Source organism: Pleurodeles waltl, chromosome 7 (assembly GCF_031143425.1).
Source record: "Pleurodeles waltl isolate 20211129_DDA chromosome 7, aPleWal1.hap1.20221129, whole genome shotgun sequence".
Classification (NCBI taxonomy): Eukaryota; Metazoa; Chordata; class Amphibia; order Caudata; family Salamandridae; genus Pleurodeles; species Pleurodeles waltl.
Genome location: NC_090446.1, coordinates 1,069,222,340 through 1,069,239,232, shown reverse-complemented (window position 1 = coordinate 1,069,239,232; position 16,893 = coordinate 1,069,222,340). Strand labels below are relative to the sequence as shown.

Below are 16,893 nucleotides of genomic sequence, written 5' to 3'. Positions count from 1 at the left end.
CATGTTCACTTTCACATCCTCCATTGGACCAATAAAGGTTTGCAACCAAGCATTCAAAATCTTCATCATCATTATCATCATGTATGTCACTCTGAGAAACTAGACAGATTTGAAGATGTGACAAACAATCAGCTTTTTTGTTTCTGCCACCAGGAGTGTGCATAACATCAGAGTGGTATTCTAACAGCTTCGAACTGAGTACCCACTAATCTGGCCGTAGCTTTACTGGTGTTTACATTAGTGCCATTCAATATTGGAAATAAAGGTTTTTTCAATAGTACCCTATACATATGGTCTAAAGATTTCTGCATCCCAGGGGCAGGCAACATTTAGAGTATAGTCTGTCTAGGGGTTTTAAGTGTGTCATGCAAATGCAGTTGTGTTTTCATGTTTACCTTGATTTTGGGCAAGACCTGCTCCAATTCTTACATTACTACAAACACAGAGTTTTTTACCTGGCAAAATAGGCTGAACAAAGGTGCATTGATCAGTTCTTTCTTAATCTCCATGAAAGTATTTTGTTGCTCATCACCCCAAATGAGTTTAGCATTCTTTTTAGCAAATACAGTAAAGGTTTCACAGTGGTGGCAAAATTTTCAATGACTTTGGCGTGAAATACGCACTTTCCCATAAGTGCAAGCAATTTGTCTCACTCAGTTGCTATATGAACTTCAACAGTTGCTTTTGAAAGACCTGGTCTAGGGGAAATTATTTTACTTGAGACAAGTACGTATTCCATTTCTTCTACCCCAAACACATTTGTCTCTTCTTAACCTCAAACCCTTTTCAGAGATAACTCTATCTATCTATCTATCTATCTAATCTATGGTTGTGCTCAATTTCAATTAATCTGTGAACCAAGGCATCACCTTGTAAAACTGATAGTCCTGGAAGACTGAAAAATGTCCTGCATTATTCTTTCAAAACAGCTATTACAGTTGTCAGCCAGTATGGACCTTCTAGAGTAACAAGAGCAGTGAGATGCCTAAATTATTTACTTAGTACTACCTGGTGGTAATTGGAACGCATGTCAAGTTTAGAAAACATAGATGCACTACTCAGAGATGATAATAGTATATAAATTCTTGGTAGAGTGAGACAATCAACACAGATGGCTTTGATAAGACACCTAAGATCCATGCACATCCTGATTTTGTTGGGTTTTTTTCTGAGCCACACCTTTGATAACCATACTTTGGAATCAGTTTGTTCACTTGCAGCATCTCTGCATAAACTCTTAAGAAAGTCACTCAATTCTGTTCTTATGCTCAAAGGAATGCAGTGTAGTTTATGCTTTACTGATAAACTCCTTTCCTTTAATGACATGCTCAAATTTGCTTATCATACCTGATTCTTCTTTGGAGATATTCCTGTGTTGATCTGAAATAGATTTTAAATCAGTGGAGTAACTTTCTGCATCGGTAACACTAAAATCATGAGGATGAGAACCTGGTCTTAAAAGAATCCTAAGACAAATTTGATGGTGCCACCCTAAAATATCAGATCCTTTGAGTGAGATATACTTTTTGCCTACAAAAGTATGCTCTCTAAATTGTATACTAGTTTCAAAATAATCTTCTACTTCTATTTTACCCCATTGTATCCACCAGGGTTTATGTCAAGAGATGAACAATCAAGCAAAGGTCCATTTTCACTGATAGTATCTCTTGAGATACAGTGATTTTGGAACTAGAATTATTTACATCCCACCACAAAATTCTCAATGGTATCCTTGCATAAGGCACATCTTTCTCATTTATATTTTTCTAAAGAAACTATTGATCATGATCTACTACAGAATTAACCTTTAATTCTTTTGTAGCTCTGCACACTCGGTGCAAAGTGATCTAGTACCTCACATTTAATGCATGCTTTTCTTAATGCTGGGCATTGTTTTGAAAAGGCAATATGGAGTTTATACCTACATCTAAAATATGAATTGTTGGAAGGTATCTTCTCTCTTTGCTGAATGAACGTTCCAGGTTGGTAGAAGTACCAGGTTCGTTATTTTCGCAATAGAAATAGTTTCATCAGAATTGGTGTTGAGCTCTTCATTTCATTCAAAGAAGGATTTTTGCAGGTTAGAAGTCGTTCCTGGTTTTCTTTTTGAAACCTCTGGCCAATAGCTGATCCATATTCAGTTGATAAGTGAAATTTAAAACTCACATTTCGCTTCTAACACTGGTAAAGGTTCCACATATATGTCAATCTACTCAGATGCAGATTGTTCCCTATAAAAAATGTTACTCCTAAAAAAAAGATTTGGTAGCATACTGAAAAGTTTTTCCAAGCTTTTTAATGCCTCCTCATGTTCGTCCAATTCTTCTTCATCGTCTTGCACGAATTGTAGTATATGATCAAAAATACCTTGCCCTTCCATGCCAAGTGAATGCAGTAAGATATATGTTCGATGGCATTTGTGGCTGTTGATACACATGCTTTGCATAAGTCCGCCATCTAGTGTTGGGCTCGGAGTATAACAAGTTGTTTTTGTTCGAAGAATCTTTTCGAGTCACAAGATCGCGTGACTCCTCTCGGTGATACTGTGCATGGGCATCGAGTCCTTCGTTATATAATTTTCTCTCTGCCGTTGGGTTCGGACGTGTTTCCTCTCGCTTCGGTATTCCTCGGCTCGGTCTATCCCAAACTCTTCCCTTCCGTCCTTCTTTTAACAACGGTATAGTATTCTGATCATGTCTTGCAAACTTAGGCCCTCATTACAACATTGGCGGTATTGACTGCCTACCTCCACGGCATCTGCCGCCAACATACCGCCTTCGTGGCTGCCAGCTGGCAACGCGTATTATGACCGCCGATGGTATTCCGCCAGAAATCTGGCGGAACACCGCCGACGGTCATCAAATCTGAGTTTGAGAGTCAGCCGCTCACCGCAGCACAACATGTGAGACACAAGCCGAACTTCCCATCCAATGACTTTTAAAAAAACACCTAAACTAGTTGTCGGTCCTCCACTGCCTTCGAGCTATGATCGGATCACAATTATATTTTGATGCCCTGCCCTCCGGCTCAGCACAAAAAATTACCAAGGCAAAGATGTCTTCGCAACAGCATCCCACACAGTCTCGAGATAGAGTCGAATTTTCGATCTGAGCATTTCGGCTCTGAGAAAGAAGCCTTTGACATCAGCTTCAGAGACGCCTTCCTTTCACCAAAAGGCTTCCATTTTAAAAACTTCAGAACCGAGGATGATAGCGAGTCTAGAGATTTCAATCCTTCAGCTGGAGCAGCTTCACCAGTAGAGCCAATTCTGGAAGTAATGGACACTCGTCAGCGGCAGCTCCACATACAAAAGGGAACAGGAAAAATAATTGCTTCTCCTTCTGTTCCAATTAAAAGGAGACTTACTTTCTAAGAGATATTTGGCACTGCTCCTCCTCCTAAAAAAGTCTCCAAGGACAGAGACAAGGCTGCAGTTCACCCTCAGCCTTCTACACCGCACTCTCCTGTACTTTCTCTTACTCCTCCACCACCACTACAATCTCCTTCATCCTTCATTGAGCCACAATTTTCTCCAGAAGGGTCACCACCACCTCATTGAGATGACTTAGGTGACATTCAACAGGATGTAGATCCATGGGATTAATATGATCCAGATCCCATATCCCTAATGATCCTGATTTGTACCCAGCACAGCTTTCACCTCCTGAAGATACAACAGCATACAATCAGGTTATTGCACAGGCAGCTGCAGACCATAATATACACATGCACACTTACCCGATTGAACAAGATATCCTCTTTGATACATTGACCAACACTCACAAAGAGAGCCATGTTGCCATGTGTGCTTAGACATGCCGCACACATCTTTAAAGACCCTGGAAGGGTTATTACCCCCAGGGTCGACAAAAAGAACAAGACCGCACCGTCAGACCCTATATTTATCAGATCACAAGTACCTCCAGACTCTATAGTTGTAATCACAGCACAGAAACATGCTAATAGTCAATCTACAGGAGATGCTCCTCCAGATGAGGATAGCACAAAACTTGTTGCAGCAGGGAAAAGAGTAGCTTCACAAGCCGCTAATCATTGGCAAATTGCTAATTTGCAGGCACTTCTGGCAAGATAGGTAAGGGCCCACTGGGACGAGATGGAAAAGCTGCTTCTGTACATTCCAGAGGAATATCGGAAAAGGGGACAGGAGTTAGTCTCGGAAGGGCAGGCCATCTCAAACATTCCATTAGATGTCCCATTGATGCAGTGGATACCACTGCACGTACTGTAAACAGTGATATTATGAGAAGGCATGCTTTGTGGTGGTACAAAAACCACAGAAACTATGGCTCAGGCTTCAAGACAGAAATACAACAGGCAGTTCTCATTGTCCCTTTCGATAAAGAACACTTGTTTGATCTAGAAGTTGACACCACCATAGACAAGCTGAAAAAAGATTCAGAGTCATCTAAAGCCATGGGAGCCCTACTAGCTACACCAAGCAGGGATAATTTTCTTAGGCCACAATTTAGTGGAAGTTTCACATTATCATCCACTGAGCCTTCCACCTCCCAGACCAAACAGGGACTACACTTTTACAACAGAGGTTCCTTGAGAGACCCTTACAGGGGCGCAAATTATAAAGGTAGAAGAAAGGCAACCACCTCTAGAGGTTCTGCCTCAAACAAACACCAGTGACTGCTTACAGATTCCTCCAGCACACATCTCTCCAGTTGAGGGAAGACTAGGAAATTTCTATTCCCAATGATCCAATATCACAACAGATCACTTTTTTCTATTAGTTATCCAACATGATTACTGTCTAAAACTCATCTGCACCTCACCAAATATTCACCCTCATGCTCACAAACTTTCTTACAACCATCTCATTATTTTAAAAGAAAAGGTACATTCCCTTCTTCTCAAAGGGGCTATAGAACCGGTTCCCCTGTCTCAACGAGGGTTAGGAGTATAGTCCCTACTTCCTTATACCACAGAAAGATGGGTCACTAAGACCAATTCTGGATCTCAGACCTCTCAACCTATACATCCTCTTAGAGCATTTCCATATGGTCACTCTGCAAGATGTTATTCCCTTACTACAGCAAGGCAATTTCATGACAGCCATAGACCTCAAAGATGTTTATTTTTGCATGCATTCCCACGCATCCAGCACATTGCAAATACCTCAGATTTGTAATTGCGGGAAAACACTATCAATTCAAGGTTTTACCATTCAGGGTAACAACCGCTTCTAGTGTATTCACAAAATGTCTAGCAGTAGTTGCTGCATTCCTCAGAAGACAACATATTTATGTCTTTCCATTCTTAGACGACTGGCTCATCAATGCCAATACCATCCAACAATGTCACAATCATACTCCGTACACAGTAGAGCTTCTACACACTCTGGGATTTACAATCAACTTTCTCAAATCCCATCTCCAACCCTCACAGATTCAGCCTTATCTGGGACCAATTCTCAATACTCACTAAGGGTTGGCATATCCAAACCCAGCCCGGGTACAAGATTTCCTAACTCTCCTGTTTCAGTTGCAGGAGAACCACACTTTCACAGTGAGACTAGTGATGCAGCTTCCTGCATGCCATCATTCCTCATGCCAGACTACACATGTGTCCATTACAGCAGTGTCTTCCTCGTTAGTGGTCTCAGTCACAGGGCCATCCCCAGGATCTAGTGTTGTTGGACCGCCAGACTCACTTCTCTCTGCAATGGTGGAATCCCACCAACCTTTCCAAGGGGCGGCCCTTTCAAGACTCTGTGCCTCAGATCACTCTTACTACAGATGCATCACAGATAGGTTGGGGCGCTCACCTCAACAGCCTTACAATACAAGACAGATGGGATCCCATTCAACAAACTTATCACATCAGCTACGTGGAGTTGCTAGGAGTCTTTATAGCGCTCAAAGCATTTCTGCCACAACTCTCTCACAAGGTGGTTTTGTTCCATACAGCCAACATGACAACCATATATTATCTGTAGAAACAGGGGCGACACACTCGTCTCAATTGTCCCTTCTTGCTCAGACAATATGGAAATGGGTAATTCACCTTTGCATTCACATACTGGCAGAATATCTGCCAGTAATGGACAACCAATTTGCAGACCTTCTAAGCAGGATGCAGCAACAAGTCCACAAATGGAAACTTCACCCACAAGTACTTCACCAATAGTTTTACCTGTGGGGAACACCAGAAATAGACCTCTTCACCATCGCAGAAAATTCAAAATGCCAAAACTTTGTGTCCAGATACCCACACCCTCAGTCCAAGGGCAATGCTCTATGGATTCATTTGTCAGGGATATTTGCTTATGCTTTTCCACCTCTCCCACTCATTCCATTTCTGGTTCGCAAACTGAGACAAGCATCACTCACCATGATCCTTGTAGCTCCCACATGGGCACGTCAGCCTTGGTACACAACACTGTTGGATCTCTCTGTGGTTCCCCACCAGAAACTCCCCAACAGACCAGACCTTCTGACTCAAAAATGAAGTCAAATCAGACATCCAGACCCCAAAGCACTCAAACGTGCGATACGGCTCCTGAAAGCATAGAGTGTGGTTATTTACAACTCCCCTCTGAATGTATGGACATTCCTAGAGAAGCACGTAAACCTACAAATAGACAGTGTTATGTTGCAAAATGGAAACATTTTGTTTGCTACTGTCAACCTAAACACATTAATCCACTCAAAGCATCAGTACAAGACATTGTTTGTTACCTGCTACATTTACAAAAGGCAAATTTAGCATACTCATCTAAAGACTTAATTTAGCAGCTATAGCTACTTACCTCCAAAACCGACAACATATTTCTTTATTCTGAATTCTAGTAATCAAAGCCTTTATGGAAGGCCTTAAAAGAGTCATTCCACCCAGGGTTCCTTCACCACCAATATGGAACCTTAATGTTGTCCTTACTAGACTCATGGGTCCACCTTTTGAACCCTGCACACCTGCTCTCTGCAATTTGTTTCATGGAAAGTTGCCCTTTTAGTGGCTATCAGTTCCCTAAGACGTGTAAATGAAATACAGGCTTTCACTTTAGTAAAACCTTTCTTCCAAGTTCAGAAAGATAGAGTGGTCCTTAGGACAAAACCCTAAATTTCTCCCAAAAGTAGTTTCACCATTTCACATTAACCTATCAGTTGAGTTACCTGTTCTGTTTCCCCACGGCCAGACTGAGTCGCTGAAAGAGCTCTGCACACAACAAATGTAAAAATCAGCTGTTATGTATTACATTGATATGACTAAAAGTTTGAGAAAATCTGAACAGCTTTTTGTAGCATTTTCAACGCCTCATTAAGGCAATCCAGTTTCAAAAACTGGGATAGCTAGATGGATAGTCAAGTGTATTCAAACTTCTTATCTTAAAGCTAAAAGACAATTACCTACAGCTCCCAGAGCACACACTACCAGAAAAAAGCTGCTTGTATGGCATTTTTAGGAAACATTCCAACAGCAGATATTTGTAAAGCTCCTACTTTGTTTACATCACACATAATCACTAAACACTATTGTGTAGATGTTTTAGCTCGCCAGCAAGCAAATGTTGGCCAGGCAGTGCTCAGGACACTTTTTCAGGCTACTCCAACTCCTACAGGCTAGCCACCGCTTACTTAGAGGAGACTAAAAAGCAGTCTATGCAAAGCATTTGTATCTACAGCCACACATGCCATTGAACTGAAAATTGTACTTACCCAGTACACATCTGTTCGTGGCATGTAGTGCTGTAGATTCACATGCGCCCTCCCTCCTCCCTCCTCCCCGGAAGCCTGTGGTGGTTGTAGCAGAATTATTTTATATCACTGAGAGAAGGAGTCACTCAATCTCGTAACTCAAAAAGATTCTTTGAATAAAAACAACTTGTAACACTCCAAGCCCAACACTAGATATGGCGGACTTATGCAAAGCATGTGAATCTACAGCACTACATGCCACAAACTGATGTCTACTGAGTAAGTTGCATTTTCCTTTCATAGCTTTCTGGCCTGAACTTTAGTCCTTCAATAGCCCTAGGTGTGCATTAAATGCTCTAATCAGTGGTTCACCGGAAAGTTGTAAAAATGGAGGAGAAGTGGTAGCATGCATGTTACACCGCCATTAAAGAATTATGAGTTTAAAAAAAAAAATGCTTCTGGCATATATATTCACTGTGCACAATTGTGTATATCCATGTCCAGGAGAATTTGAAGGGTAGTTAAATCTGTGAAGAAAGGAAATAAATTCACTACCACATTAGTAGTAATGTGCTTAAATTTGAAATTCCAAAGAGACTGTTTACAGACAAGAAATTGTCCATGGGCACAACTATATAGTTTATTCAGTATAAGGTAGGGCTTTCAAAAACGGCCCCTCATTGACATGATAGCCTGCCAGCATCACGAGTTGGAAGTGGAAAAAAAATAAAAAAGCTTGCTTCAGCCTTTTCCAAAGTGGCTACGGAAATCTACAATAAGTTTACTTATGCCACGCATGCATGCATGTACTCAACACTGCTGCAGAAAGATGGCGCTGATGAATGGTCTGAGTGGGACCTTCAAAAAACTCTAGTCCCCGTATCTTTTCTGCAAAGAGGCTGTGAAACATCACCGGAACTCTCCCACTGGAGCGGTGCTAAAGCTGAGACAAAAGGAATGCAGAAAACTCTGAGACCATAGACAAGGATGCTTTTCTGGCCGGAACAGCAGGTTTCTGTTCTTCAAATATTCATCACTGAAATAAATGATGCTGTGCTCCACGACAATATGAAGGAAAATATTTATTTGAGGTAAGTAGTTACAGCAAAAAAGGAGAGAAGTGGTAGAAGACTGTTGCTCCATGAGATTCCAACTGCTCTGTCCCTCTCCCCACTATGACACGTCATCGTTATGATAGAAAGATTCCATTCTAGAATCTCCTGACAACATAGGAGCGAGGACACAGCACTAACCCAACAACCCGTCGATACATAATTTAAAATAAAATGTATAAATCTTTGAATGTATTACCAAATCAAAAGTCAGATCATTTACACCAAACATTATGCACACTTCCCATTAAACTAATACAACAGTACAAAATAAAAACGAGAATATATTCAACTGTATTTAAAACTTATATATAAAGTACCCAAAAACTATTTTCCTACTTTCTGTATTCTGCTCACGATATTTTTGACATGATATTTGTGTTCCACAATAAATTTCATGTTATGCTGGAACACCTCCATCATGTTATGCATCCGTATCAGTTGTCGGTCACCAAACATTAAAAAAAGTTAGAGGAGGGAAAGCCAAACCGTGCAATCCTTTAGGTCAAAGATTAAAGAGATCACCTTGCGAGTGCGAAATGTATGTTACCTTTGAAAACACTAAAAATGATTTGCTTTACTGTAAATTCTGTATCAGAGAGTTCCCAGTCACGTTTGAAAATCGTAAGTCTTGACTAATCCATGTTTTTTTGCTGGCAGCTGATCCTGAAAAGCTCGAAGATGCCTATGCAGGTGGATGGAGAGCCGTGGGCACAGGGCCCTTGCACGGTCACCATTACCCACAAGACACATGCTCTCATGTTATCTCACTCAGGGGAGCAGTCAGATGATGATACATCCAGCTCCTCTGAGCAGGGAGACACCAAGGAAGGAGACCAAACAGATGAAGAAATCTAACCCGTCATTCAGTGCCAATCCAAGAATTAGTAATCAGCCATTGTCGCTCCTTTTAATATTCTTCTTGAACAGGTCATTGTGCTTGAATGTTATGTTTTGCTTCTTAGCAAATATGTGTTCACTGCTGTGAGGTGTGTTATGTACTGCGCCACACACAGGGAAGATATAATATTTTCTCTCCTTGGAAGCATATGGCTGAACTATTCTGTGTAACCTGTAAGGAGCCATTTGCAAGCAGTTACTTCTGGGTCCCATTTTTATACACGAATCCCGGACTTTGGACTACGTGTGTCCTAGCACAAAGAAGAAAGGCCATTCAAAAGGTTAAAAAGTAATCCAGACGGAAACCAATGGACCTATAACTAGTTCCAGAGTTCAACTAAAGCCAACTTAGATTTCCTTTTGTAGCACTTCATTGTATCTCTAGAAACCCAAGACATCGGAATCTAGCAAAAAGCAGTAGTGACTGTGGAGTTTCCTAATGAACACAGACTAGGCAGAAGTGAATTATCTGTCTCATATAGTGCCTGTGTGTGACTGTCCTGTGTGTATTGTTCGGGTGGTAGATCTGGTAGTGTGTGTGTATTAACAAATTAAAAACATTTAAGTGCTACCAACGGATAAGAGAACCACAGACAGCCATTTTACTTCACTTTTGAACAAGCATAAGGAACCATTTAACAATAATGTTATTTCTAAACCAAAACCATGCAGGTTTCACATTCAAAACTGCAATTCAAAAACAATGTGTTTATTCCACGGAAATGTTAGTGTACCCCTACTTAATAATAGTTAAAGGTATGCACTAATATTTTTTAAATGTGATGATAAAGAAAAATGCCTTCAGGAATTATAGCTATAAGGATCCTACATTAGAATCCTCTGTAACGTTATTTATGTATTTATATGTGAGGCAGAAGAATACTGTTCTTCAAATACAGCTCATTGTTGCCAAATATATACAATGTAGCCAAGAGTACACGTGAAGTGGATGTACCTGAGGCGAGAAAATATCACACATAGTTGTCATTTCTGGAAAGGAGCTTATAAGTGAGCAGTCGTCATCCTAAAACTCTCTATGAATTTCATGCTTTAAATTCATTAGTTCATTGGTAATGTACGTCTGTCTTCACAGAAATTTTGCACTATAGTTGATTATGTCATTGTGATTTTGACTCTTGTCCTCTACTCTGGTCATCTGACATCATTTATCCTAGCTCTAACTCCTCTCCCATCAATTCCTTGAGAGTTTGCAGCGTGCTACTTCAGAATACTGATATTCATCTGAAGAAAGAGTCAGCTTTGGACACTTTGAAGGGTGTTAGAGTCTGAGCAGTGAGGCAGGGTTCTGCTCAGTGTTCTTTGGTGGCAAAAAAATTGTTGACAGGTTTAAACAATTGTGTTTCACATGTCTTCTGAACCTCATGCAGTTTGATTTGACTCCCAGTTGTGGGTTCAGAGAAGCATTCCATAGCTTAGAACCCTTGATCCCCAACAGTCTGGCTATGTGTTTAAGATGTTGAAGCATATGTGGGCGAGGAGGTCTGCAGTTGAGGAACAACAGTTTCTGTTTGTGGAACAGTTGACGACTAAAGATTATAATTGTTTTACCAGTAAGATTTGTGGACAATGCAGATAAGCTTAAACTTTATCCATCTACCTACTAGAAACTTATGAGGCACATTCAGTGCTGATTTGATGTGGTTGCATTTGCAAAGGTTAAGACTCATTTTGGAAACCTATTTTTACTGTCAGTGACATTTTTTGTGTGTCCTGAGTTTATAAAATTCCAGTAGTTAAAGTGTGCCATAATCTACATTCTTAAGAGCTCCATTCAATGACAGGTCAGGGAAAAAGGAAGAATCATAGGTAGGTATGGGTGTTCCTGTTTACCTCCCTGGCCACTGCACTGATGTGGGGCATTCTTGAAAATAGCTCCAGGGTAGCTTACTTATGGTGAAATTATTAGACCTGTTGCAAAGCCAAAGGACCAGGGAAAGAGCAAGAAGAGAGTATTATTAATTCTGACACCAGAACTTAGGTTATAGCTCCATTCACTCAAATGAACTATTCACCCAGTTGAAAATGTAATCCAAGCATATAGCAATATTTGGTTGGTTGTCAGTAATATAGTGGTAGTCTTTTGATACTCATGCAGATTTCCTAGGGGTATCAGGTGTGATAGTTCAATATATGCCAACATGGTAAATGCAATTTTAAAAAGTAGACCTTTTCAACTGTGTTGATCATATTGTGGTAGACTCTCTCTGTTTCCTGTTCTCTACAATTTGATGAAGGACATTTTGTCCACAAGGATTGTTAGTTTGCATTCCCCCCACCCCTTCATCTCTCTTACTTGACTCTCTCTTTACATAGTTGGTGACTTTTTCCTTTTCTTCATATATTGCTTAAACTCATTCTTCTCAGTTATTTTCCTGTTATTGATCACATTAGGCGCTCTTGAATGCAAATGTTATGGCAATCAGTAAAATGCCAGTTCAGATCTTCTTAATGGTCTTGCTATGTTTCCTGTTAAGTTTGGTGTGGGTTGACTCGATTTACATAGGATAGTCTGAAAAATTAAGAAATGTCCAAATTTGATGGCATTTTCCAAAGCTTCCATGAGTAGTCCTGAAATCTGTGGCTGTCTTATTTTCTGGTAGTATCAATCAGTCAGTCAGTATTTGTAAAGTGCAGCTTTTCTCCACAGGGGTTATCCAGGCACTGAGGATAATCGCTGTGAGCTGGTACACTCTCATTGAAGAGCCATGTCTTGAGATCCTTCCTGAAGTCGAGGAGGGTATGCATGATACATAGGTGAAGGAAGAGGTTACTGCAGACCTTGGTAGTGAGGTAGTGGAAGGAGCGACTTCCCCAGCGGCTGTGGCAAGCACGTCAGAATTGTGCGATGGCGAAGGAGGTTGAGCGGAGTTCTCTGGCAGGCTGGTAGATCGAGAGTCTGTGATTGATGAGACTGGGTCTCATGTTGTGGAGGGCTTTGTACGTGAGGGTGAAAACCTTGAAATTGCAACTGTTGTGCATGGGCAGCCATTGGAGACGTCTTAGGTGAGGGAGATGCAGGTTTTCCTGAGAAAGTCCAGGAGGAGTCTCGCTGCTGCGTTCTGGATGGCTTGGAGGCAGTGAAAGAGATGGGCAGGGAGTCTGGCATAAAGGGCATTTCCATAGTCCAGTCTGCTAGCTTTGAGAGCTTGAGTTACCATTTTTCTGGCTTCGTTGGGGATCTATCCGAAGATCTCCTGCAGCATGTGGAGGATATGGAAACAGGAGGAGGCCACTGCATGTATCTGCTGTTTGAAGGAGAGATTACGGTCGATGATGATGCTTAGGTTGCGAGCATGGTCAGTCGGAGTAGAGGGTTGTCCGAGCGTGGAGGGCCACCAGGTGTCATCCTAGGGGGAGGTATAGTTACCAAAAATGATCACTTCTGTCTAGTCTGTGTTCAGCCTCAGGCAGTTGGATCACATCCACTTGGTGACGTATGTCATGGTGCTGCTAAAGTTAGTTCTGGGATTCACGTGGTCCATGGAAACGGATAGAATGAGCTGGATGTTGTTGACATACAGTGTGGTGTTGAGTTTGTAAGAACAAACAATAATGACCAATAGCATCTTGTAGGTGTTGAAAAGCGTGGGGCTGAGTGAAGACCCTGGGGGACACCACATACGATGTCTTCTGCTTCAAGGTAAAAGGTGGGAGGTGGATTCTCTGGGTGCGACCCGTGAGAAAGGCAAGGATCCATTTGAGGGGTTTGCTTCGGATTCCTATGTGGTGGAGTAAGGAGATGAGGGTGAAATGGGAGACAGTGTCAAATTCGTCTGAGACATCGAGGAGCATCAGGGCTGCCTTCTCTCCTCGGCAGTCAGGATGGTCTCAGTGCTGTGGTGAGCGCAGAAGCAACATTGGGAGGTCCCAGTAGCTGGTGTTCTTCCAGGTTTGCAGAGGGTAGTCGGTTGATGTTTCTTTCCAGGACCTTGGCTGGGAATGGGAGTAGTGAGATCGGGCGGTAATTTTTAAGTTTGCTGGGGTCTGTGGATGGTTTCTTCAGGAGAGGTTTGACTTCTGCTTGCCTCCATGCTTCGGATGGTGGCAGTCATGTTGGAGGCGTTGAGGATTGGTGTGAGGATGCTGCTGATCTCTTTCTGGTCAAGGTTAAAGATGTAGTGGGGGTATGGGTCATTGGGTGAGCTGTAGTGGGTTGAACTCTTAAGGGCTGCTGTTTCCTGGATGGACAGGGTCTTCCAGTTTGTGATCAGGTGTCTCAGGGTGTCGTCGGATGGGGTCAGGAGGTGGTAGGTGCTGGTGTGTTGGGGGTGAAAGTTGCTGTTGATTGTTGCAATCTTGTCGTAAAAGTAGTCAGCTAGTGAGTCAGAGAGGGTCTGTGAAGGGTCGGATAGTGTTGTCAGTGGCTGCTGGGCAGAAGAATTCTTTGACGATTTTGAAGAGCTCTTTAGAGTGGTTGTTGCTTTCTTTAATCCGTCTGAGTAGTGCATCCTTTTTTACTTCTCATAGGTGTAGATGGTATTTGTTGAGTACTCCCTTGAAGTTGGTGCGGTCTGTTGGGTCTTTGCTCCAGCACCATTCTCTTTCTAGCCATTTGCATTCTCTCTTTAGTGTGTGGAGTTCAGGGGAGAATCAGCTGGAGGGCTTGCTGGATCCTCTGGTGATGGAGTTCCTTGTGGGGGGGTGACGTTGTTGGCACAGTTGAGGATCCACTTAGAGAGGTTGCCAGCATCTTGCTCGAGGCTGCCAGAGGGATTGGGTTTGTTGGTGTTTAGGGTTGAGGTTGTTTAGGATGTCAAAAAGGTTGATGACGTAGTGGTCGTTGGGATTGTCTAGGTGGAAATTGAGGCCTCCTAGAAGCATGAAGTGTCTTGAGTCGATGACCAGGGGAGTGATGAATTCGGTGATTGCCTTGCAAGAGACAGGTCATGGTCCCGGGGGCCTGCACACGGGCATTCCTCTGATGGTAGTTCTGGCGTCGGTTTGAATTAGGAAACTAAGGTGTTCCATGAGGGGGGACGTCATTTCCTCAACGGTGGTGCAAAGGAGTCTGTCCTTATAAATTATGGCAATGCCTCCTCACTGTTTATTGAGACTGTCTTTGTGAATCAGCTTGTAGCATTGCTGGGTGGCACAGGTGAAGTTGGGGGTCGATGTGGGTGTAAGCCAGGTCTCTTTGATAAACATCAACGTAGGTGTTAATGGCGTCCCATATTTCCGTGGCATTTTTGCAGAGAGAACTTACGTTGAGCAGTAGGCAGTGGAGTTGTTTCTCTGGGTTGGGGGTGCTGGTGCAGAGCCGGTGGAGGTCTCAGCAATGCAGGCAAAGAGGCATCAGAGGCAGGCAAAATGTCCGACCCTGGTTTGGGGAGATGTTCTGCAGCAGAGGATGTCTTGCTCTCAAGGGGCCAGATCCAAGAGTTTGGAGGATGAGTATCGGTGGATAGTGGGAGAGCCAGGGTTCCTGGCGGTGGGCGCGGTCCAGGCACGGAAAGGCTCAGATGGGCTTGCCTTTGGCACGCTGGTGGCTCGCCCACTGCGCTGTCGCGCTGCAGCCTCCATTGAGTAGGTCCTAGGGTGGGAGGGGCGCTGGATGGAGGAGGGCGGGCTATCAAGGCGGGAAGGCAAGGGTGTGACGTGGGAGGAGGAGAAACAGATTAAAAAACACCTGGGGAAAAGAGGCTGACAAAACAGGAAGAAAACAGACAAAACAATGGGGGCAGAGGCTGACAAAAACAAGCAAACCGAAATAAAACAGGAAAAAACGGTCAAAGCAAACATAATACAAGGGGACAAAGGCTGAACAGAACAGGTGGATGAGGAGCACTTACGTAGAGCACGAATGGAGGCAACAATGATCAAGCAACCAGGATCAGAGATGGCACAGGGGGCAACCAGACTGCGAGGGAACCTGGAGTAAAAGCCAATTTTTAAACCAGGCAGAATATTCCACATGGTAAAACATAAGAAAGGTTCATCAGCCCATTTAACATTTTCTTTCTTTTTCATGTGAAGGAACCCTTCCATTATAATTCCTCTGTTGTTGGATTCTCTTACTCCTACGCTAACGAAATTTGTGTGTGATTCCAGAATGTGAAAGGACCAGCAAGGTGTCCACCTATTTTTGGAAGTACGCCCACATTTTAACTCCCAAAACATGCCCCTAAACCTATCTATCTTAGTGCAGAAATTCCCCCACTACTGGCAGAATTTCCGTATTTGCAGGATCATTTTGTAAGAGTAAAATTCCACCAGTCCTTATCATGGTCTGAAAACATCTTTCAGAATCAGGCCATTTTTTGTATTTTCTTCCTCTCTCTAATACTTCTTGTTCTCACCCCAGAAGTTAGTCAAACATTGTTTGCTTTTGCCGTTTCCCATTCCTATCCCGTAGGACTCTCTATTCACTCTATTATGTGTGCACATTAATTTCCCAACAGTCTCTTTCAGTCCTCATTTCTACAGTGTTTCTGCTTGTGGCTTCTATCTGTTTCTGTTTTGTAAAGCATGCCAATTGTAATATACTGTCCGAGACTGTAAGATGTTCTTGGCCATAACATCAGTCATGAGAAATGCGTCTGTTATTGTTTAATTCTAAGAGAGGTGTTGAACTTCCCTCATTGAGTGCGATTACTGCACCATGTTATCCGGATAACTACTGACCTACCTACATATGTGATTATTATTTTGACTCAACCTATGAGGATATATCTCATGTGCATATCTTAAAATGTTGTCATGATTCCAGTCCTTGGAAGACACTTGGTGGGAGGGTAACAATGAAGTGTATTTGTGAAAACACATACATGCTCACTCGAGCGTTCTTTTGTAAAATGTTTGTTTCTCACTTGTAAGTACAGCTGTTCACATCAAAAAATGCTCTCGAGCACAGTGCACATTGTTTAGATGAAAATAAACATTGAAAGTCATGTGTGTTCATGTAATGTAAGCTTTGCATATTTCTTCCCGTAGTACAGACCCAATGGTGGTGGAGCACCTGTGAGAATTGCGATTCAAACACATTGCAGTGAATTGCTAAAATATTCTTCTAGTGAGACATACTGGTTTCTATTTTAAGTGCTGTGGCAAAAAAGCCAAACCAGGTATTCCTGTGATGATTAACTAAAACTAACAATCTTTGCAGTTAATGTTATGATCATGGACAGGATTCACTATTCTGTGAACTGTTCCACCACATGCCTAGTTTTATCGAGGGGTATTTAATTGTTGACCTGAGC

At 42.3% G+C, this 16,893-nt stretch overlaps 1 protein-coding gene across 1 annotated transcript in view; it reads left to right on the top strand.

Annotated features, from left to right (window-relative positions):
* DGKE (diacylglycerol kinase epsilon) overlaps window positions 1–16,594 on the top strand; it is a 199,774-nt gene extending 183,180 nt beyond the window's left edge. The window contains exon 11 of the mRNA XM_069200013.1: window positions 9,437–16,594. Within this exon, the coding sequence (XP_069056114.1) occupies window positions 9,437–9,634 (198 nt within the window). The 3' untranslated portion in view covers window positions 9,635–16,594. The remainder of the gene's footprint in view (window positions 1–9,436) is intronic.
* The last annotated feature ends 299 nt before the right edge of the window (window positions 16,595–16,893 follow it).